Source organism: Chiloscyllium punctatum, chromosome 22 (genome assembly GCF_047496795.1).
Source record: "Chiloscyllium punctatum isolate Juve2018m chromosome 22, sChiPun1.3, whole genome shotgun sequence".
NCBI lineage: Eukaryota > Metazoa > Chordata > Chondrichthyes > Orectolobiformes > Hemiscylliidae > Chiloscyllium > Chiloscyllium punctatum.
The window spans coordinates 79,756,100-79,780,308 of record NC_092760.1 but is presented as its reverse complement, the minus strand read 5'-3'; the positions used below and the strand labels follow the sequence as shown (position 1 = coordinate 79,780,308).

Genomic DNA, 24,209 nt, shown 5'->3' with positions numbered 1-24,209 from the left:
ACATGATTTTCTCCCATTAAAAAAACCTGCAGCTATAACTGAATCTTTGTATAAGGACTTGAATGAAGGCAAACTGCCAGTTTAGAAAAGGGATAAAATTAGAGGAATGAGTCATATTAAATAGCTTTCAAATGCTGACCTATGGTTTGGCCAAGAATTCTTTTCGTAGACATTTGGGAACAGGTTATGTGATCTACTAACTCAAGAAATGTTGTAACATATAAGAAGTATTATTAGAAGATAAGCAATTCAAAATTGAAGAGAATAAAGATGATATCAAATTAATGTTCTAATGAACTAAATGGGAAGAACTTAATGCCCACCCAAGGGAGTTTGGTGGCTAAGGTGCAACTGGGGAGGAAAGGGTGGAGACCTCACCATATTCCTGCCTGCACTCTATTCATTGTAAATTCTAGCTCAAAGAATGAAGCTAAAGAATTAGTCTAACAAGGTGTACTAAAGTGAAAAAGATAGAAACCTGTGAGCATGAGAGAAATAAGAATAAATTCTAATTAAGAATATAAGTAAAAGTAAAATTTCATGTCTGTATTGCTATTGTAAACTTTCTTAAACTATTATCTAAAATTTAGTTTTGCTTTTTTTATGAAGCATATATTTATTGCAGCAGTAAACATGTCTTCTGAGAATTTTTAATGTATCATTATATTTTTTAATTTGTCAGTGACTGAATTACAGAAAATAAGAATTGCTAGATAAATACCAGCTCATGTAATGAAACTGGACAGGTCAGGGTAGGAGAAAGAATAGGGGAAGATGGGGGAAGAAACAAGAAGAAAGGCAGGGGAACCTTTCCCACAGGCATAAATGGAGTTTAAAAAGTGGAGCAAGTTTCCAGGTGGAATGCAAAGGAATATTTATACCTGCCTCACAATTCTTCTTCACACTTGTATATCTGTTGGTATCATGTTTTCTACGATGAAAAAAATAGTTATGTTGCATGGTACAAAGGCTTCACCAGATTATACTTGCTAGCAACAGCAAGCCTCAAAGGAAAGAAATAATCTATATGGTGCCTATAAGTAGATTGGAAGTCTTCAGGTGCTGAATACCTTTATGTTTAAAAATCCGCTGCTAATATAGTTTTTAGTTGAATTTGTGGAAAAAGATAATGGGGAATCAAAGATGGATGTTAGAATATATTTTCTATCTTTATTGCAACATTTCCATTTTTATAAATATGATTCAGCATGCAACAGGCTAACAAATGCCAACTAAAAGATTTTGGAAACATTTCAGCATTTTATGAAATATGTTCTGTTTAGGGACCCCAATTTAATTATTAAATAATATGTGAGAATAATATGTCATTGTGAAAGGTTTTTAAAACTTTTTTAATGCAACATTCATTCAGCATAAACATATTGATATTTTGTAAATATAATCTCTCTCCTATTTGTAAATGAAAATTCCAAGTCACAGCCATTGTGTTGCATTCAAGGCAGAATACTTCCGCCATGGGTAAAATTCACATTAGTGCTGTCAGAGGAATACTAAGCTCACTGCTTAAGTATATAGATTAGAAAAATTGATAGATGGATCTCTGGGTCCAATCACGATTTTAATGAAGCTCAACCATGTAAAGCAATTCCACTTTTTCTGTTTTCAAATTTTTGCTTTCAACCTTTGTTGGTAGGATATGATCATGTTCCTGCTGTTAGATTACAAAGATATAGTGCAGAGAAAATAAATTGTGCAGACTAGCTAAAATTACAGCTTTCCACTTTGTAGGAGCAAATGTGAATTAAACAGGGTCTGATGATAAGGCAGCAAAAATAAAAGCAATAATGCTACTGACATTATGGATTAGCAGACAAATAGTGGTGAAAAAAAAGACTGTAATTTGCTGCCCAATAGTTTAGTCTTCAAAAAAATCTCATCTTAAAAACTTGAATTATATATTTATACAAATTAGTTTACACAAAATTAAGCAGAGGCTCATTTGTTTTTCAGGCCACTAAACATTTAAGTGTAATATACACTCATATGCCTTGTAGTTATCATGGTATGACTTCATGTAAAAATAAACAAGAGCAGAGTTAAAATCCTAGTCACAAATTACTCTGATACAAATGACCCTGGTTTCACAACTCTTAGACCAGATTTTACATTCTAGCTCAGCTCTTGTCAACTATTACTGTTCAATAAATAACATTTGTGGTTTTAAAGTCTTTTTGCTTTTATTTTTGAGAAACCTCAAGATTTTCATATAAAGGTTCTTTGAAAAACTAACTTAGACAATTGTCTTTTATTTTCAGGCAATGTTATATTGTCTTTGATAATTATGTTGAATGTGCTCACCTGCCTCTGCCTACAGAGAACATTTCAGGAAAATAGAAATGACAATGTGTTCACAGGTCATATGACCTAATTTTTACTACACTCATAAAAAGGTTGTCACAGAAGAGCTGAAATGTATGAATCACTATGTAAAAATCACTATATAGTTAATAGAGATAATCAACGATTAGTGAAAGTTTTAATTATTTTTCTGAACCCTGCAATTTTTCAAAATCTGCCAGGATGAAGGGAGAGTTTTTTTAGAAATAGCAGAAATATAGGCATCAAATTTTAATATAACTTCCATTGGATCTGGCACACCCATTTATATTCCAGAAAGGATAATACACACAATTAAGCTGTTTTGTATTATCTCAATCACTTACACTATTGTGTTATCATTCTGTGTTATTACGCTTCTTTAATGAAAAATGTTATTCAATTTTATCCCTTATTTTAATAGAATGAAAATAACTAAGAATATTCTGCATTTCATGGCAATTTGTTGTACATTATTTAATACTTTACGAGTTAATCGTAGTAAAAAGGTTTGATCTGAATCAAAAGTTGCTCTTTTATAGCACATTAAGTGTCTCCAGATTAATACGTAGACAGATAATTTAGTACATAAATAGTAGCTTACACACACTGTCTTGAGAATCGTTCAAGCTACTAATACCTTTGAATCAGTTGAAATGACTTTCTCTACAGAAATGTTCACATCCAAATCTTCTATTGGAAGCTTTCTTGCTTTAGCTGAAGACAGGAAGCACTGGGGACATTGGCAGTTATCCCTTAACCACACGTAAGGATACTGGCTGTGGTTTCCATCATCCCAGTGAACAGTGATGCACCGCTGTTTATCAAAGGCCTCTACTTTTTCGATAACTGAAATTGGCATACTTATTTTAAAAGCTGTGGGTGTGTGGGGTCTGTAAATTTGAAGAGAAACTTCTTGTTTGGGACGACACAGAGAGTTCTGTCCAGCTGGGAGCCTTTGCACTCTGTTTCGAAATATTATGTTATTGATCAAACATTTTGGAATTGAACGCCACATTTTTGCACTCACTACTTTCCAAAAGATGGCAGTTGCCTCTGATTCTTAGTCTTCACTTTGAATGCTTGAAGCAGGATGTTTACAGCCCATTCGAAATTCAGTTATGCTTCTATAAATTGAAACACAATTAAGAAAATTTAATTACCATTGTAAATGATGTGAAAGCAGTTTAGACACATACATGAACTACCCCCACTCAAAGAAAATACCTCAATTTGTGGGAATTAATCCTAAATTTTCAAAGGATTCTATAGAGAAGACAATGAAGAACATAATTGTTTATTTTCATTATTATGTATTAAAATTTGAAATATTAAAATTACAACTTTTCTGAGTTACCAAGAATGAGAAATTAAAATTTATGTATCCCTTAAAACTCTTAAATAATCCAAGCAACCAAATGTAATTACTGATTAAAGAAATCTATTTTTAAGATTCGGGAGCAAAAATATAAATTTCAAAGGGATATAAGCAAGGTTCAAGGACAGCCAAAACATTCTCATACTATAAATTGGAATTGAATGTTTTACAGATGTCCAAGACATCCACCAGTCATCGCTATCCAAATCACTATCCTTTCACCACCCTTCTGCAATTTATCAGATAATTTGATTTGATTATTATTGTCACATACTGAGATACAGTAAAACATATTGTTTTGTGTATTAACCAGACAAATCATACTTAACATAAGTACATGAGGGTAACAGAACTGAACGCAGAATGAAGTGTTACAACTACAGAGAAGATGCAGAGAAAGATCAACTCTAATATATGAGAAGTCCATTCATAAGTCTGATAACAACAGAAGGAAGGATTGATTATGTTGGCTGCTTTCCTGGGGCAGCAGAAAGTGTCAACGGAGTGAATGGTAGGAAGGCTGGTTTTCGTGACAGACTGGGCAGTGTTCACAACACTTCAAATACTTGCAGTCTTGGGTAGATCAGTTGCCATAACACGTTGTATTGCATCCAGAAAGGATACTTTCTATGGTGCATCTATAAAAATCAATAAGAGTCATGGTGGACATGCAGAATTTCCTTAGCCTTCTGAGGAAGTAGAGGCTTTGGTGCTGCTTTCTTGATTGTATCATTGACGTGGATGGACAAGGATAGATCGTTGGTAATACTTACTCCTGGGAACTTGAAGCCCTTGACCATCTCCACTTCATCACCAATGATATAGACAGGGGCGTGTCCTTCACTCTGCCTGGATGGCCTAACAAAACTCAATCCTTGTGATGAATAAACTACCTGTGAAGGCACAATGTACAGTTCACCTAGGATATCTGGACATGGTCCAATGTTGGATTGACCACAGGTTCCCTTGAATAAGATGTCTGTGCTACCCTTACATTGTTGAATCTAAGCCCAAATAAATTTCTACTCCATTGTCATTTATTAAGTTCCAAAAAGACAGTCTTTCTATGTTTGAGGTAATATATTCTATAAATTATATCCGAATTATTTTCAATGGACTGGACTTTCTGACAAGGTCAGGTATGGGTACTAGGTTGATGTGGATTCGCCTTCCTGGAGGACATTACTGAACCCCAATCCCTCTGGGTTGCATGCAGATTTTCAAAGGGAAGATAGAAAATGGGACTCACTTGTCTGAAATTAGAACATTATTAAAGGGCCTTGTAAACCTTGTGAAGAGGGTGAGAATGGAACATTCAACTGATACTTCGATGAATCCAAACAGTCTGGTGCACATTTGCAAATTTTTTTTATACAATGACAAGTCTTAGAGTCATAGAGATGTACTGCATGGAAACAGACCCTTCGGTCCAACCTGTCCATGCCAACCAGATATCCCAACCCAATCTATTCCCACCTGCCAGCACCCGGCCCATATCCCTTAAAACCCTTCCTATTCATATACCCATCCAAATGCCGCTTAAATGTTGCAATTGTACCAGCCTCCACCACTTCCTCTGGCAGCTCATTCCATACACCTACCACCCTCTGTGGGAAAAAGTTGCCCTTAGGTCTCTTTTATATCTTTCCCCTCTCACCCTAAACCTATGCCCTCTAGTTCTGGACTCCCCCACTCCAGGGAAAAAGACTTTGCCTATTTACCATATCCATGCCCCTCATAATTTTGTAAACCTCTATAAGGTCACCCGTCAGCCTGCGATACTCCAGGGAAAACAGCCCCAGCCTGCTCAGCTTCTCCCTATAGCTCCAACCCTGGCAACATCCTTGTAAACCTTTTCTGAACCCTTTCAAGTTTCACAACATCTTTCCGATGGGAAGGAGACCAGAATTGCACGCAATATTCCACCAGTGGCCTAACCAATGTCCTGTACAGCCGCAACATGACCTCCCAACCCCTGTACTCAATACTCTGACCAATAAAAGAAAGCATCTTATATTTGGTCTTTTCAGTGTGCAGGGAGGCTGTTGACTCCTCTCTTTTCAAAGCTCAGCAAGTAGTTCCTTATTCCTGAAGATGCTGTCTGCCGTTAACTGGCAGTGAGCTCACTAAAAGTCGAATTAGGGCACAGAGTGAGGATGTGGAAATTCTACTTGCATCATCATGTGCCCTCCCAGATAACTAATTTGATGTTGCGGGATATTTAATCAGGCAGGAGAAGGCAGGCAGAGGCTTCACTGAGAGCTACCCTCTGTCTTCATGGCCATCGAACTCCCAACCCCCAAGTCTGTGTTGCACATTCTGTCATTATTTGCTTGTGCCTGAATCCTTCAGCAATCCAAACCTCAACTAAGTGTCTTAGTTACAGTAGCTACCACCTTGCTGGTGGTGCTGCTGAGTACCAAGGAGCTGATGGCCTCTGATTAGTTACTGAATGCTGCACAACATTCCCATCATGACAAGACAGCTCATGCTACCAGAGCACTAGCTCCAGACCTCATTATAGATTTGGTCCAAACATGGACAAAGGGGCTAAATTCAGAGAAGAGGTGAAAATGGCTATCCTTGACATCGAGGTCATGTTAACCAAGTTTAGCATCAAGAAGCCCTGGCAAATGCAGTCAATGGGAATCAGAAGCAAAGTTCTTCACTGTTTGGAGTCATATTTGGCACAAAGGCAAATGTTTGTAGTAGTTACAGGTTGGTCATATCAACTTCAGGGCATATCTGCAAGAGTTTCTCAGGGTAGTGTTCTTGGCCAAACCATCTTCAGCTGCTTCATCAATGACCTTTCCTCTATCATAAAGTCAGAAGTGATGATGTACAATTATCAGTGAACAATGTTCAGTGCCATTCATGAATCCTCAGATACTGAAACAGTCCATGTCCAAATGCAGTAAGACCTAAACAACACCTAGGTTTGGGCTGACTGGTGGCAAGTAATATTTGCACACAAGGTAATGACTGTCAACAACAAAAGACAATCTAATCATAATCCTGGACATTCAATGGCATTATCATCACTGAATTCACCAATTACCATCCATTTTAGGGGTTACCATTGACCAGAAACTGAACTGGACCATCCACTTAAGTATAGCAGCTACAAGAGCAGGTCAAAGACTTGGAATCTTGCAGCAAGTAAGTCTTCTCTCCCCAAAGCCTGTCGACCAGTGACAAGGCACAAGTCAAAAGGGTGATGTAATACTCCCACTTTCCTGGATGGATGCAGTTTCAACAAAACTCAAAAAGCTTGACACCATCCAGGACAGATTCACTTGCTTGATTGGCACCACTTGCACAAACATGTACTTTTTCCATCACAGTGTTTACCATTGACAAAATAGACTGCAGAAAGTCACCAAGGCTCATTTGACAGCACCTTCCAAAGTCATGATGGCGATTATCTAGAAGGACAAAGGGAGTAGGAATTGGAACACCACCAGCTGCAACTTCTTCTCCAAGCTGCACACCATTCTGGCTTGGAAATATATCACCATTCTTTCAGTGTTATCAGTTCAAAGTCCTGGAACTCAAATGGCATTGTGGGTATACTTACAACAAATGGATTGGAATCGTTTAAGAAGGCAGTCAAGGGGTACTAAGGATGGGCAATGAATGCTGGCCCAATCAACATCACGCACATCCCATGTATGAACTTAAAAAAAAAGAAGAGAAGGAGGACAAAGAAGGTGAGAAAACCTAGACAGTTCCTTTGTAGCTCGTTTCCTAAATTCCCCACTCATCAACAGTTCCCACCTTACCTCATTCACAGACCATCACATTTGTTTTTACACCACATAACAGAAAGGAGGTTTTAGAATGGTACAGAAGAGATTTACTGGGATATTTCCTGGATTAAAGGGTATTAGCTAAATCAAGCCATTCAATTTGTGTACAAAAATCAGTTAAGCAATTTTATGCATTCTCTTACGTGTATTTTATGTATTTCTCTTTTTGTAACATCAAGTAGGCTAGTGTGGACCTCATTATTTCAAGAAAAGCAGCAGCAAAAAGGGGTAGCTAGCTGACAGGCAACTGCAAATGTAGTAGCAGAGTACCACAGGTAGGAGAACAAGAACTAATTTCCTGTGTCAGGAGAGCATGTTTATGCTGCATGAAGCTAATGCCATTCCAATGCTTGCAGCATCTTAGAAACTATAAATATCTATCAGAAAACAAATTGCTAGATTGCCCTTTCACTCTACAAGCCCTTTGCACACCATATACATACAGTCATAAAGGTATCATATAGCATTGTACAGTACAGCCTTCAGCCCACCATGTCTTTGCTGACCATGATGCTATTCTAAACAATACCATCTGCTTGTATGTCTTTCCTCGCATATCTGCTTCAACATCTTCTGCTTTCACTTTAAACCGATACCCCCTAGTATTTGACATTTCCACCCTGGGAAAGAGAATCCTACTATCCTGGATGTAAATTTGCTCACTGAGCTGAAAGGTTCATTTCCAGATGTTTCATCATCCTACTAGATATCATCTTCAGTGGGCCTCAGGTGAAGCACTGCTGATAATTCCTGCTTTCTATTTATATGTTTGGGGTTCTTTGGGTTAGTGATGTCATTTCCTGTGGTGAAGTCACTTCTTGTTCTTTTTTCTCAGGGGGTGGTAGATGGGGTCTAACTCTATATGTTTGTAGATAGTGTTCCAGTTGGAATGCCATGCTTCTAGGAACTCTCATGCGTGTCTTTGTTTGGTTTGTCCTAGGATGGATGTGTTGTCCCAGTCGAACTGGTGTCCTTCCTCATCCGTATGCAAGGATACTAGTGAAAGAGGGTCAATGTCTTTTTGTGACTAGTTGGTGTTTATGTATCCTGGTGGTTAGTTTTCTGCCTGTTTATCCAATGTAGTGTTTGTTACAGTCCTTGCATGATATTTTGTAAATGACATTAGTTTTGCTTGTTGTCTGTATAAGGTCTTTCAGTTCATTAGCTGCTGTGTTAGTGGGTTTGTGGGCTACCATGATGCCAAGGTGTCTGAGTAGTGTGACTATCAATGCTCCTCAGGGTCCTACCATTCTTGGATTTGACCTCCCAAAATGCATAATCCACACTTGTCCAGATTAAACTCCATCTGCCATTTCTCCATCCAACTTTCCAGCTGGTCTATATCCTTTTGTAACCTTTAATATTGTTCCTCACTATTCACAACTCCAACAATTGTTGTGTTATCTGCAAACTTAACAATCAGGCCACCTACATTATCAGCCAAATCATTTACTTACATCACAACTATAGAAATCCTAGCACTGATCCTTGTGGAACACCACTGATCACAGACCCCTAATCAGAAAAATACTCCTCCACAACTATCTTGGCTTCCATGCCCAAGCCAATTTTGTATCCACCTTGCCAACTCACCATGGATTCCATGCAGGTTTATCTCCTGAACCAGCCGATCATGAGGGACCTTGGCAAATGCTTTTGTAAAGTCCACGTAGACAACACTGCTTTACTCTCATCAATTGTTTTCATCACTTCCTCAAAAACTCAATCATGTTTGTGGAACAAGACCTCCCCTGCTAACTATTCTTAATAATCCCACTCCTCTCCAAATGTAAATAAATCCTGTCCCTTAGAATCTTCTCTTCAATAATTACTCTTTCACTGATATAAGACTCACCGTCCTACAACTCCCTGGATTAGCCATGTTGTCTTTCTTGAGCAAAAACTGGCTACCCGTCAGTCTCTGGACCCCACCTATGGGTAAAGAAAATACAAAGAGCTCTGCTAAGACCCCAGGAATCTCATCCCTTCCTCTTTCAGTATCCTGGAATAGATCCCATTACGCCCTGGGGACTTATCTACTTTAATGTTTCTCAAAATATTCAACATACCCTCCTATCAACATGCCTCAGAGTATCAACAAATCCCTCTCTAAATTTATCATCATCCATGTCTTTTGCTTGGTTTAATGCCAATGTAAGGTACTCATGAAGGACCTCACCCCTTCCTCTGGTCTCACACATAAATTCCCTCTTTTGTCCTTCAGTGAACTAACCAGTCCTCTAGTTATCCTCCTGCTCCTTACTCAGTCTGAACTTTCATGGTGGAGGACTGACGTGCATGACTTCAGACTGATTTTCCATGGCAACGTTTAAGTGGAGGTTACTTGTACTACAATAGATGCTGAGACATAACTATGCCACAGTATTTGATAGCCTAAGTCTAAAAGTGGACTGAACAAATGAGCCATGTTCCATGTTTTAAAGGATGGGCTCCAAGCTCTGTGAAAAAAACATGTGCCAAGCTGATGCTGGACACAGCAAAGATATGTCCCAGTGAGGATGAAGGATTGTAGGAAGTGGGTAAACCAAAGGTTTACTAAGGAAGTTATATACACCATATACATACAATATATATACACCATATATATACAATAACTAAGGAAGTTAAGGAAATTGAAAGAAAAAACATACAATTTTGCAAAAATTGCAAATGGCACAGGGCAAATTAGCAAGTAATGTAAAAATTGATAATAAGCACTTAGAGTCATAGAGATGTACAGCATGGAAACAGACCCTTCAGTGCAACCCATCCATGCCGACCAGATATCCCAACCCAATCTAGTCCCACCTGCCAGCACCCGGCCCATATCCTCCAAACCCTTCCTATTCATATACCCATCCAAATGCCGCTTAAATGTTGCAATTGTACCAGCCTCCACCACTTCCTCTGGCAGCTCATTCCATACACCTACCACCCTCTGTGGGAAAAAGTTGCCCTTTAGGTCTCTTTTATATCTTTCCCCTCTCACACTAAACCTATGCCTTCTCGTTCTGGACTCCCCCACCCCAGGGAAAAAGACTTTGCCTATTTATCCTATCCATGCCCCTCATAATTTTGTAAACCTCTATAAGGTCACCCCTCAGCCTCCGATACTCCAGGGAAAACAGCCCCAGCCTGTTCAGCCTCTCCCAAAACTCAAATCCTTCAATCCTGGCAACATCCTTGTAAATCTTTTCTGAACCCTTTCAAGTTTCACAACATCTTTCCAATAGGAAGGAGACCAGAATTGCACGCAATATTCCAACAGTGGCCTAACCAATGTCTTGTACAGCCATAACATGACCTCCCATCTCCTGTACTCAATACTCTGACCAATAAAAGAAAGCATACCAAACACCTTCTTCGCTATGCTATCTACCTGCGACTCCATTTTCAAGGAGCTATGAACTTGCACTCCAAGGTCTCTTTGTTCAGCAAAACTCCCTAGGACCTTACCATTAAGTGTTTAAGTCCTGCAAGATTTGCTTTCCCAAAATGCAGCACCTTGCATTTACCTGAATTAAACTCCTTCTGTCGCTTCTCAGCCCATTGGCCCATTTGATCAAGATCCTGTTGTAATCTTCGCTGTCCACTACAACTCCAATTTTGGTGTCATCTGCAAACTTACTAACTGCACCTCTTATGCTCGCATCCAAATCATTTATGTAAATGACAAAAGGTAGAGGGCCCAGCACCAATCCTTGTGACACTCCACTGGTCACAGGCCTCCAGTCAGAAAACCAATCCTCCACCATCACCCTCTGTCTTCTACCTTTGAGCCAGTTCTGTATCCAAATGGCTAGTTCTCCCTGTATTCCGTGAGATCTAACCTTGTGATCTTCTAAGATAGTGGAATTCAGGGTGCATGAATTACAAAAATCCAAGTTCAGAGGATAGTAGGGAAGGCAAATGGGCCATTGCCCTTTATCTCAAATGGAATGGAGCATAAAAATAAAGAGGTATTGCTAAAATTATACAATGCACTACACCTGAAAAACTGTAAACAGTCTTGGTCACCTTATCTAAAGGAAGTTGTACTAGCATTGAAGGCACTCCAGAGAAGGTTCAATAGATTAATTCTGAATTTTCTCACAAGGAGGTCAAATAGGTTGTGCTTTCATTTACTGAAGATTAGAAAAGTCGGAGGATACTTTATTGAAGCACATAAGATACGTAAACCATAAGACACAGGAACAGAATTAGACCATTCGGTTTCTTGAGTCTGCTCCACTGTTTGAGTGTGGCTGATTTGTTTCTCAACTCCATTCACTTGTCTTTTGCCCATAACCTTTGAACCCCCTATAAATCAATAATCTATCTATCTGTGTATCATATACTTTCAATGATTTGGCCTCCAGTCTTCTGTAGTAATGAGTTCCACAGATTAACCATGCTCTGGCTGAAGAAATTCCTTCTCATATCAGTTCTAAAGGGTTGACCCTTCACTCTGAGGCAGTGCCATCGGGTTCTGATCTTTCCTACTAATGGAAGCATCTTCTCCACGTCAACTCTATCCAGGTCTCTCTATATTCTGTAAGTTCTAATGAGATCCCGGGCCTCACCCGAGCGCTCAAACCCCATCCTTCTAATCTCCATCGACCAAAGGCCCAGAGTTCTCAATCACTCCTCATATGATAAGCCCTATGTCATTGGGATCATTCTTGTAAACCTTCTCTGGACCCATGAACACTAGTACATCCTTCCTTAGATACATAGCCCAAAACTATTCCACAATATTCCAAATGCAATCTGACCAGACTCACAGTACATGTCTGCTCTTATATTCTAGCCCTCTTGAAATTAATGCTAACATTGACCTTACCTTCCTAACTGCCAACTGAACCTGCAAGTTAACTCTGATAGAATCCTGAGCTAGGACTCCAAAGTCCCTTTGTGCTTCAGACTTCTAAAGTCTTTACCCATTTAGAAAATAGTTGACACTTCTATTCTTCCTACCAAACATCACACATATCCACATTGTATTCCAATTGTCTCTTCTTTCTTCAATTTCCTTGCCTGAACAATTACTTCTCTAACCTCCCCAGTTCCTGTCCTTCCATATATCTTTGCGTCATCTGCAAACTTAGCAACAATGCCCTCAATTCCTTCATCCACATCATTAATGTATAACATGAAGAGTTATAGTTGCAACACTGACCCCTGTGGAACTTCACTAGTCATCAACTGCCATCCTAAGACAGACCCCTTTAACCGGACTTTCTGCCTTCTGTCTGACAGCCAATGCTCTATCTAGTTATCTTGTTTAGCAGCCTTCATTGCAGCACCTAGTCAAAGGCATTCTGGAAATCTAAATAGATCACATCTGCTAGCTCTCCTTTATCTAACTTGCTCATTACTTCCTTAAAATAATTTTAACAGGTTTGTCAGGCTTGACCTCCCCTTGAAAAAAACTTGCTGACTCCACCCTATTTTACCTTGCACCACAGTAGGGCTTGTCAGTGTGGATTCTAGGAGTTTGTTTACCTCTGTGGGAGAATTTAGGACCAGAGAGCATGATCTCAAAGCAAGGGGTTGTGCACTTAAGACAAAATTTAGGAAGACTTTTTTTTCTCTCAGAGGATAGTGAATCTGTGAAACTCTTTACCACAGAAAGCTGTTGAGGCTGGATCATTAAGCATATTCAATGCTGAGACTGAATTTTTCAATCAATAAGACAATCATGAATTATGGGGAAAAGGCAGGAAAGTAGAGTTGAGGATTATCAGATCAGTCTTGATCTCAGTGAATGGGAGAACAGATTTTATGGGCCAAATGGCTACTTCTTGTCTGACATCTTATTGTCTTAGTCAAATGGTTGGCATTTACAAATTCATCATAATGTCTCCACCATTCAATGTTGTACTAAATTTGTACCAATACATCTGAACTGTGCTCACTCTACAAAATTAAATGACAAAATCTAAGGTGTCAGGTTAGTTGCATATCCATTTGAGAATCCCCAGCACAATCTTTGTCCATCGTATAACAATGGGACTAATAGATGGCAGAAACATGGTGGACTGAATGGCATTTATATGCATTGTATGGTTTTATTTATACATTATAGTGCATCCTTAAAAATGCAGGTCTTGATGAAAAGAATAGCAGGATGCTGAGGAAATAAGTGGTATATAACTGGGCTTACTATTGGGTATTTATACGAAATAGATAGATTGTGACTGTGTTCTAGTTTTCAAGTCAGTACATAAGAGATAAAAGCATTGCAAGGAAGAACAAAGTAGCTCACATTTTTAAGGAGATATACATCTAAATTGTCCTTGAGGACTGTTCTCAAAAGAGAGAGAATAAAAAGAGACCTTAATTTTAGTGGAGATGTTCAGGAGAGGTGGAGATGGGGATAGGAGCAAAAGCCCCACAGGAATAATTAAATCGAGGTCAGTTTAAGTGACCTCATTTAAATATTCCAGTTTTGTACCCTGCCTAAAACCAGTAGAAAGGTGAGAATCAAGACTGGGGAGCTTAGAATCTAGGAACTCAAAGGAACAATCCTGGGCATAGCTTGAGTAACAAGCGAAGATTTTAGTGGCTGATGTCAGGGGATTGAAGAAGAAGCAAGATCTGGGTTCCTTCACCAATTGAAAAGCTTTTATATTTAATTAATTCAGTTGTTATCTGACTACGTTATAATATGTAGAGAATAGTACAATGACATGAGCGTTCCGTTCTGCATTGATAAGATATACCAAAGCACTTGAATATTTTGCTTACTATTGGCATTACAAGGAAGGCTAATATTCGTTTGACTTGTTACAAAATTATCACATTAGTTCCGCCTGTGGTTCCAACCAAGGCATGTCCCAAGTATTAGGGAAGTACTATATCATGCATTGATTATATGATGATTCAAGATTATTTTTACTGTTAGATTTTCCTTTTGTATCTCTGCTCACCGACCTTTGTATTTTGCCAATGTGGATATTTATCAAAGAGTTCTATGAGAAATGGTACACCATTATAATAAGCACAATTTGGTTGGAGATTTGGATTAATTTGAAAAATATACTTTGGAAACATGATTAAACAATTCCAGAAATTGCCTAAAATAATTAAGTCTCATCTGTTAATTTATGTCAGAATAAGGAGAGCCTGCATTTGTGGTAAAAGAACAATCGGGTTATTTAGGGATAAGCATTTTTTACAGCAAACTTGTCAACAGCAAAGACTAAAAGGTACAACAGATTTCAAAAGCAATTACAGAATAAGATTAGTAAAAGATTTGTGTTAAATAAATTGGATCCAAATTTTATATTACATAAAACATAAGAATCTGGAAATCAGATGAAAATGCGGATTGGTGTAAGGTGTGAATACTTGAATCAGTGTAATGTGCTAGGGTTACTAGACTGATTCCTGTGATAGTGGCAATACAATTTCTATATGTTAAGACTGAGTCAAAATGTTTATTGGAAGATATTGTACAGAAGAAATTTGTAAATAATCCAAAAATATTAATGAGAGGTAAAGTCATAGGCTTTGACTAGCACCACATAATTTATGCTGTTCCAGGAAAAGTGGAGATGAGACATGCAGATGTGACATTTTTAAACACACTGTTAGTTTTTTGTGATTTCACCTTGGACAAAGAATCTCTAATTATATTGATCACATTGCTTAATGGAATTCTTAGACAAGCAACATTGTTTCAATAGCAAGTGTGGTTCCCCTGTTCAAGAAGGGGAGTAGAGACAATCCTGGTAATTATAGACCAGTGAGCCTTACCTCAGTTGTTGGTAAAGTGTTGGAAAAGGTTATAAGAGTTAAGATTTATAATCATCTAGAAAAGAATAATTGGATGAGGGATAGTCAACACAGTTTTGTGAAGGGTAGGTCGTGCCTCACAAACCTTATTGAGTTCTTTGAGAACATGACCAAAGAGGTAGATGAGAGTAAACCGGTTGATGTGGTGTATATGGATTTCAGCAAGGTGTTCGATAAGGTTCCCCACAGTAGGCTATTGTACAAAATATGGAGGAATGGGATTGTGGGAGATATAGCAGTTTGGATCAGTAATTAGCTTGGTGAAAGAAGACAGAGGGTGGTGATTGATGGGAAATGTTCATCTTGGAGTCCAGTTACCGCAAGGGTCGGTGTTGGGACCACTATTGTTCGTCATTTTTATAAATGACCTGGATGAGGACGTAGAAGGGTGGGTTAGTAAAGTTGCAGACGACACTAAGGTCAGTGGAGTTATGGATAGTGACGAAGGATGTTGTAGGTTACAGGGAGACATAGGTAAGCTGCAGAGCTGGGCTGAGAGGTGGCAAATGGAGTTTAATGTGGACAAGTGTGAGGTGATTCATTTTGGTCGGAGTAACCAGAATGCAAAGTACTGGGCTAATGGTAAGATTCTTGGTAGTGTAGATGAGCAGAGAGATCTCAATGTCCAGGTACACAGATTCTTGAAAGTTGCTACCCTGGTTGACAGGGTTATTAAGAACACATACAGTGTTTTAGCTTTTATTAATAGAGGGATCGAGTTCCGGAACCATGAGGTTATGCTATAGCTGTACAAAACTCTGGTGAGGCACCACTTGGAGTATTGTGTACAGTTCTGGTCACCGCATTATAAGAAGGATGTGGAAGCTTTGGAAAGGGTGCAGAGGAGATTTACTAGGATGTTGCCTGGTATGGAGGGAAGGTCTTACGAGGAAAGGCTGAGGGACTTGAGGCTGTTTTCATTAGAGAGGAGGTTGAGAGGTGACTTAATAGAGATATATAAAATAATCAGAGGGTTAGATAGGGTGGACAGGGAGAGCCTTTTTCTAAGTATGGTGACGGCGAGCACGAGGGGGCAGAGCTTTAAATTGAGGGGTAATAGATATAGGACAGATGTCAGAGGTAGTTTCTTTAGTCATAGAGTAGTAAAGGTATGAGATGCTTTGCCTGCAACAGTAGTAGATTCGCCAACTTTAAGTATACTTAAGTCGTCATTGGACAAGCATATGGACGTACATGGAATAGTGTGGGTTAGATGGGCTTCAGATTGGTATGAGAGGTCAGCGCAACATCGAGGACTGAAGGGCCTGTACTGCGCTGTAATGTCCTATGTTCTATTGTTTGTTTGAGGAAAAGCAAGATATAATGAGAAGCATAACACACAAAGGACGTTCTTGGCTGGCTTACGGTCAATATTTTGCTTTGAAACAATAAAGATAACTAAAATAGGGAACAAAGTATTGGTTCCAGTGAGAGCATCCAATAGAATTCAACATAGCACTTTGGAGTGGGGCCTTACAATCAGCTGCAAATTTTCTAAAGGCATCTGCACTTCTTAACGACAAAATAATGATATTGTACAATCTATTTACAACCTGCATAACCATAAATCATGGGGAGTGATGTACAATACAGGACAGCAGCTTTGGTAAGGACAATCTTTGCATTCTAACCAGTAGCGCAATCATCATCTTGATTGCTTTACAGATTGTCTAGACTAAAGGTATAAATGAATTAGTTCAAAATGTCGTTCTCAACTATAATTATCACTCCTCACATTTTCAAAGTTCCTCACTCCCATCTGCCTCAGTAGGTTTGGCAACAAATATAATTTATGTTCCTCATTCCAACTACCACAACCTGTGTATCAAACTATGCAGAAGCATAATAAAAAAGGATATCTGAGGATTTTAAATTTTTCAGGGGACAATCCTTAACTTACTAGGCAGATTATATTGCAAAAATGGTATGGAATTTCAGGCCTGATCTCTTTTGACTGGAGGGAAACACATTGTTGTGACATGCAAAACAAACATAACAATTTTTAAATGGTTAATAAATTAACCATTAATAAAATGTTAACATAGTGGCCATGCTAAATTGTCCGTAGCGTTAGGTAAGGGGTAGATGTAGGTGTATGGGTGGGTTGCGCTTCGGCGGGGCGGTGTGGACTTGTTGGGCTGAAGGGCCTGTTTCCACACTGTAAGTAATCTAATCTAATCTAATAGTTTGTGACTAACCAGATCAGCAAGAAATTTACTGTGTGTTGTCTATCATTAAAACATCAATAAAGAATCAGGCTAACTAGCTCCACAGAAACACAGAAAATCTTTTCCATAGCAACTATTTAATCTGAGATTTCATAACTAGCAATTGAGGCTCTGGCCAAATGTTGCGCAGTAACTGAGAGCTTTCATACAGGACAAATGTGGCAGCCTGTTTAAGCTTTTTTTAAAAACATTTTTATTATACGCATTGCTGTGGAACAATCTCAAATTATATTCTCAACTACTTAATGATACCTAATATTCTATTATTAATTTTCCTGCTACCACCTACTACCCTGTCTCAGTTCATCAAGCAGTGCTCCCTTTGAGTATCATTTGGAAATAATATTAAGGATTGCAAGGGCACAACATGTACTCTAGGTGGTGGGCTGCAATTCCACTACAAGAATGACTTGGTAGCATTCCTAATGTCTGAGTACTGCAAGATATTTATGTCAGACATTATCTGCAGATGATGTGAGAATCAAGGAGAGGAAAACCAACTTGGTCTTAGCCTCAATCTTCTTGTTGCAGATGCTTCTATCCATGAAAGTATTAGTAGCAATAATGACTGTACATTCATTATGCAGTCACCAAAATCCAATCTTCACAATGAGCTCATACTCCATCATATTGCGTGGGATTACCAATGTGTTAAATTGGGTATATTTTGAAAAGATCCAGAAACACAAACCTAAGAATTCATAATTAACTGTGGATCATTAACAGCAACAGAACTGTTTTTAATCATTATCTGTAATCTCATGTCATAGCATATAAGACATAGGAGTGGCCATTCAGTCCATCGAGTCCACTCCGCCATTTAATCATGGCTGATGGGTGTTTCAGTTCCACTTAGCCACACTCTCCCCGTAGCCCTTACTTCCTTGCGAGATCAAGAATTTATCAATCTCTGCCTTGAAGACACCCAAAGTCCGAGCCTCCACTGAGCTCCGTGGCAATGAATTCCACAGGCCCACCACTCTCTGGCTGAAGAAATGTCTCCTCATTTCCGTTCTAAATTGACCCCCTCTAATTTTAAGGCTATGCCCACAGGTCCTCGTCTCCTCATCTAATGGAAACAACTTCCCAGCATCCACCCATTCTAAACCATGCATTATCTTGTAAGTTTCTATTAGATCTCCCCTCAACCTTCTAAACTCTAATGAATACAATCCCAGGATCCTCAGCTGATCATCATATGTTAGGTTTACTATTCCAGGGATTATCTGTGTGGATCTCCTCTGGACACGCTCCAGTGCCAGTATGTCATTCCTGAAGTGTGGGGCCCAAAATTGGACACAGTATTCCAAATGGGTATAACTAAAGCTTTATAAAGTCTCAGAAGCACATCGCTGCTTTCATATTCCAACCCTCTTGAGATAAATGACAACATTGCATTTGCTTTCTTCATCACTGACTCAACCTGCAAATCAACTTTTACAGAATCCTGGACTAACTCTCCCAGATCCCTTTGTACTTTGGCTTTATGAATTTTCTCACCATTTAAAAAATAGTCTATGTCTATATTCTTTTTTCCAAAATTCAAGACCTCGCACTTACTCACGTTGAACTTCATCAGCCATTTCCTGGACCATTCTCCTAAAACTGTCTAAATCTTTCTGCAGCCTCCCCACCTCCTCAGTACTACCTACCTGTTTGCCTAACTTCATATCAATCGGCGAACTTCGCCAAAATTCCCCCATACCTTCATCCAGATCATTAATATATAAAGTGAACAGCTGCAGCCCCAACACTGAACCCTGCGGGACCCACTTGTTATCAGCTGCCATTCCAAAAAAGAACCTTTTATCCCAACTCTCTGCCTTCTGTCAGACAGCCAATCCTCAATCCATGCCAGTAGCTCACCTTGTACACCATTGGCACTCACCTTACTCACCAGCCTCCCATGAGGCATCTTATCAAAGGCCTTTTGAAAGTCTAGATAGATGATATCCATTGGGTTTCCCTGGTCTAACCTACTTGTTACCCAAAGCTAGACTTGAACTAGACTTATTGGTAATCTCATAACTTTAGGTTAATCTATCACTACTAGACGTCACTGCTTGGTACTGATTGACTTGCATTGTCCAGTTATTACCAAGATTCTCCCTTCTTCTCTGATCCACATCAGCTCCATAGTGCATAACAAATAACTTTCCTCCCTTACTTCACATTTTTCGATAATTCAATCCTGTTTCTCTCCCTTGGAGGATACTGAGTACTTGTTTAGGATACACAGCAATGTGGTTACCTCTTAACTGCCCTCAGAGCAATTAGGATGGGCGATGTTGAAGCCCTGATGAAGGGCTTTTGCCCGAAAAGTCGATTTTTCTGCTCCTCGGATGCTGCCTGACCTGCTGTGCTTTTCCAGCATCACTCTAATTTAAACTCTGGTTTCCAGCATCTGCAGTCCTCACTTTTGCCTGGGCAATAAATGCTGGCCTGGTCAGCGAAGTTCACATTTCAGGAACGAATATAAAATAAATACATTTTAAATAAAACCTGAAATTGTTGGAGAAACTCAGCAGGTCTGGCAGCGTCTGTACAGAGAAAACAGGGTTCACGCTATGCATCCCGCTACCCTTCTTCAGAAGTGATGTCATCTCGGAAAATGTGCTATTTATTTTGAAAGCGCGGCTGCAGGCTAGGGAGCAAATAAGTGAATGGATAGGTGAAGACTCAGCCCAGAAAGAAAAATTGCCTGACCAGTATTTTTGGTTATTTCTCTGTGAGATTTGAAATCTGTCAATTCCTACCCTTCCCCCTCTCGCTCCCGCGTCAGCCTAACGATCGCTGCCTCGAGCACTCGCACGCGACACTGTCCAACTGACAGCTTCCCTCAGCCAATGGCAGGCTAAGGGGCGGGCTTAAGATTGTGATATCTCACCAATCAACGGCCGAACAATGGAGAGTGCGCGTGGGCGGTGGAGTGGGGGAGGGGAGAGTCCATCCCAAACCATTACCCCTACTAACGTTTCCCATCATGGCCGGGGCCGGGGCGGCTAGTCTGTGACAGTTGGAGAAATCTTCTGCTCAAATTCCCTCTAAAGCTTGCTTCATTCGTTTCAAATAAAATCTCCAGGGCCAGCTCTGCTTGTATTCTTTTCAAACCCTTCGCCCTCCCTGACAACTGCTGAGGGGAAGGCCATGGAGTAGACGAGGATGCAGGTTCATCTGCTGTTTCTCTTTAATATTTAACACTGCTCTGAAAGTTTCCATTTACACATTCGTAAACGTGGTTACGGCCGGGTCAAGTTTATGATTTGGAACAGAGTCCACTTACCTGCGGCTTACACGATCGTTTGTTCTCAACACAACTCGATTCGACCGAATGTATTGTTTTGTAGGAGGAGCTTGATATTTACATGGTTAAAAATACCGTACCAATGGGATCGTTAGCGATTACATCTGATTTTGCTGATGACTATATGAGTGCGAGACTTACTAGTACAAGTGTTTCTAACTGGGTGGGGTATAATTAATGTTTCACCAAGCCCAGACCAAAGGTAGGCAGTTCTTGTTTCCGTATTACCGTAAAGAGTCAAAGAGGATATGGAAAGAATTTGCAAGTACTATCCCAGAACCGAAGACCATACAAAATTCGGCCCATCCAGACTGCTCTGCCACAGGATCAAAATTCAAGAGGGAATTTATGAGAAATTTCCAGCCAGAAAGTGGGAAGAAGGTGAAACCCATTCTAAGAGACAGTGGATTAAATAAAGACTTGGATCTAATTAGAACTTTACAGACGTTTTCTAATCAAAATGTTCAGAAATGTTATTATACATCTGTGGAGCAGGTGGGACTTGAAACTGGACCTCCTAGCTCAGAGGTAGGGATACTGCTGTCACTGCACCACAAGAGCCCTTGGACTGAGAGGTTTTACTTGTCAGCAAGGGCATTTTTTTTCTAGAAAAGCGAGACACTTCAGAACAGTTGAAGAAAGGCCCTTTATTTGAGGCGTTAAGTCTGTTTTTCTGTTCGCAGATACTGCCAAACCAACACTTGGTGTTTTCTTTTTAATTTTCAGCATTCACAGCATTTTGCTTTTGTTTTCATATACTGATCAGGTGAGAGGGTGGTTCATGTCGAGCATAAATGCAGCTGTTGGACTAATGTTTTTTTTCTGTAGTAGAGAATTATATTTTCTTCAAATTGTTTGTTCCAGATTTTCAGCATGTGCTGCATTGATCTAAATGGACTTCAGTAAGGTGTTCAACAAGGTTCCTCATGGTAGACTGGTTAGCAAGGTTAGATCACACGGAATAGAGGGCGAACTAGCTACTTGGATACAGAACTGGCTCGAAGTTAGAAGACAAAGGATGGTGATGGAGGGTTCCTTTTCAGACTGGAGACCGATGACCAGTGGTGTGCCACAAGGATCAGTGCTGGGTCTACTGCTTTTCATCATTTATGTAAATAATTTGCATGTGAATATGGCAGGTATGGTTAGTAAGTTTACGGATGACACCAAAATTGGAGGTGTAATGGACAGCGAAGAAGGCTACCTCAGAGTAAAATGGGATCTTGATCAGATGGGCCAATGGGCCGAAGAGTAGCAGATGGAGTTTAATTTAGATAAATGCAAGGTGCTGCATTTTGGAAAGGCAAATCAGGGCAGGACTTGTACACTTATTGGTATGGCCCTGCAGCGTGTTGCTGAAAAGATCTGGAGTGCAGGTTCATAGTTCCTTGAAAGTGGTATCGGAGCATAGATAGGTAAGTGAAGAAGGTGTATGGTATGCTTGCCTTTATTGATCAGTGCATTGAGTAAAGGAATTGGGAGGTCCTGATGCAGCTGTGTAAGACATCGGTTAAGCCTCTTTTGGAATATTGTGTGCAATTCTGGTCTCCTACAGGAAGGATGTTGTGAAACATGAAAGCATTCAGAAAAGATTTACAAGGATGTTGCCAGGATTGGAGGGTTTGAGCTATAGGGAGAGGTTGAATAGACTGGGGCTATTTTCCCTGGAGTGTTGGAAGCTGAGGGGTGACCTTTCAGAGATTTATAAAATCATGAGGGGCATGGACAGAGGAAATAACAAGGTCTTTTCCCTGGAGTGGGAGAGTGCAAAACTAGAGGGTGTAGGTGAGAGAGGAAAGATTTAAGAGGGACCTAAGTGGCAATTTTTTTTCACACAGAGGGTGGTGCTTGTGTGGAATGAGCTGCCAAAGGAGTGGTAGAGGCTAGTACAATAATAAAATTTAAAAGGCATCTGCATAGGTATACAAATAGGATGGGTTTAGAGGAATACCAGCCAAATGCTGGCAAATGGAACTAGATTTATTTAGAATATCTGGTCGGCATGGATGAGTTGGACCGAAGGTTCTGTTTCTGTGCAGAAACACATCTATGATTCAATGTTTTTCACTTTGTTTCTGTGAATCTAAAATATGCTCTACTACTAATGTTTCAGTGTTAAGCCCACAGCTGAAATCCTTTCCTTGAATTATGAGCAACTAAAAGGAAAATCCTATAATTCATTCCTGGTTCCACCTCTGATTAATCTTCCCTGAGGGAAAGAAGCCATTAGGTTTGACTAGTTTGTTTACACAAGCTTCCTCCTCTGATTCTTCGTCATATCAGAACAAAAGCAAAAAACTGGATTCTAGAAATCAGAAATTGAAGGAGGAACTTTCAGTATCTGAAGAAGTAAACAGTTGAAGTGTAAGGGTCAAGCATCCTTCAGAATAGTTATGAAGAAAACAGCCTCCCATTCCTGGAAAAAACAGTCCCAGCTTGTTTAACCTTTCCTGGCAGCCGTACCTTAGTTTTGGTATAATCCTTGTGAATACTTTTGCTCATTTACAATTTCATGGTCGTCAATAGATTTAATTTTTAACAAATTCACATTCCACTGTCTACCATGGTGGAATTTGAACCTGGGTCCCCAGAATATTACCTGGATTTCTGGGTGAATAGAACATAGAACATAGAACAATACAGCACAGAACAGGCCCTTCGGCCCACGATGTTGTGCCGAACTTCTAACCTAGATTAAGCACCCATCCATGTACCTATCCAAATGCCGCTTAAAGGTCGCCAATGATTCTGACTCTACCACTCCCACGGGCAGCGCATTCCATGCCCCCACCACTCTCTGGGTAAAGAACCCACCCCTGACATCTCCCCTATATCTTCCACCCTTCACCTTAAATTTATGTCCCCTTGTAACACTCTGATGTACCCGGGGAAAAAGTTTCTGACTGTCTACTCTATCTATTCCTCTGATCATCTTATAAACCTCTATCAAGTCACCCCTCATCCTTCGCCGTTCCAACGAGAAAAGGCCGAGAACTCTCAACCTATCCTCGTACGACCTACTCTCCATTCCAGGCAACATCCTGGTAAATCTTCTCTGCACCCTCTCCAAAGCTTCCACATCTTTCCTAAAGTGAGGCGACCAGAACTGCACACAGTACTCCAACTGTGGCCTAACCAAAGTTCTGTACAGCTGCAACATCACTTCACGACTCTTGAATTCAATCCCTCTGCTAATGAACGATAATACTCCATAGGCCTTCTTACAAACTCTATCCACCTGAGTGGCAACCTTCAAAGATCTATGTACATAGACCTCAAGATCCCTCTGTTCCTCCACCTGACTAAGAACCCTACCATTAACCCTGTATTCCGCATTCTTATTTGTTCTTCCAAAATGGACAACCTCACATTGG

At 39.8% G+C, this 24,209-nt stretch overlaps 1 protein-coding gene across 4 annotated transcripts in view; it reads right to left on the bottom strand.

The window, feature by feature from the left end:
- The window catches only part of bbox1 (butyrobetaine (gamma), 2-oxoglutarate dioxygenase (gamma-butyrobetaine hydroxylase) 1), a 220,637-nt gene extending 199,600 nt beyond the window's left edge, over nt 1–21,037 (bottom strand). Inside the window, exons 1-2 of one of the 4 annotated variants that reach the window (XM_072592701.1) lie at nt 20,815–21,037; nt 2,978–3,464 (exon numbers count right to left, since the gene is read on the bottom strand). In XM_072592701.1, coding sequence (XP_072448802.1) covers nt 2,978–3,355 — 378 coding nt within the window. In that variant the 5' untranslated portion in view covers nt 3,356–3,464; nt 20,815–21,037. Of the gene's footprint in view, nt 1–2,977; nt 3,465–4,488; nt 4,510–7,292; nt 7,364–20,287; nt 20,308–20,814 lie in introns of those variants that run through there. The other 3 variants (XM_072592703.1, XM_072592702.1, XM_072592704.1) reach the window with 3 other exon arrangements.
- Nucleotides 21,038–24,209: the final 3,172 nt, after the last annotated feature.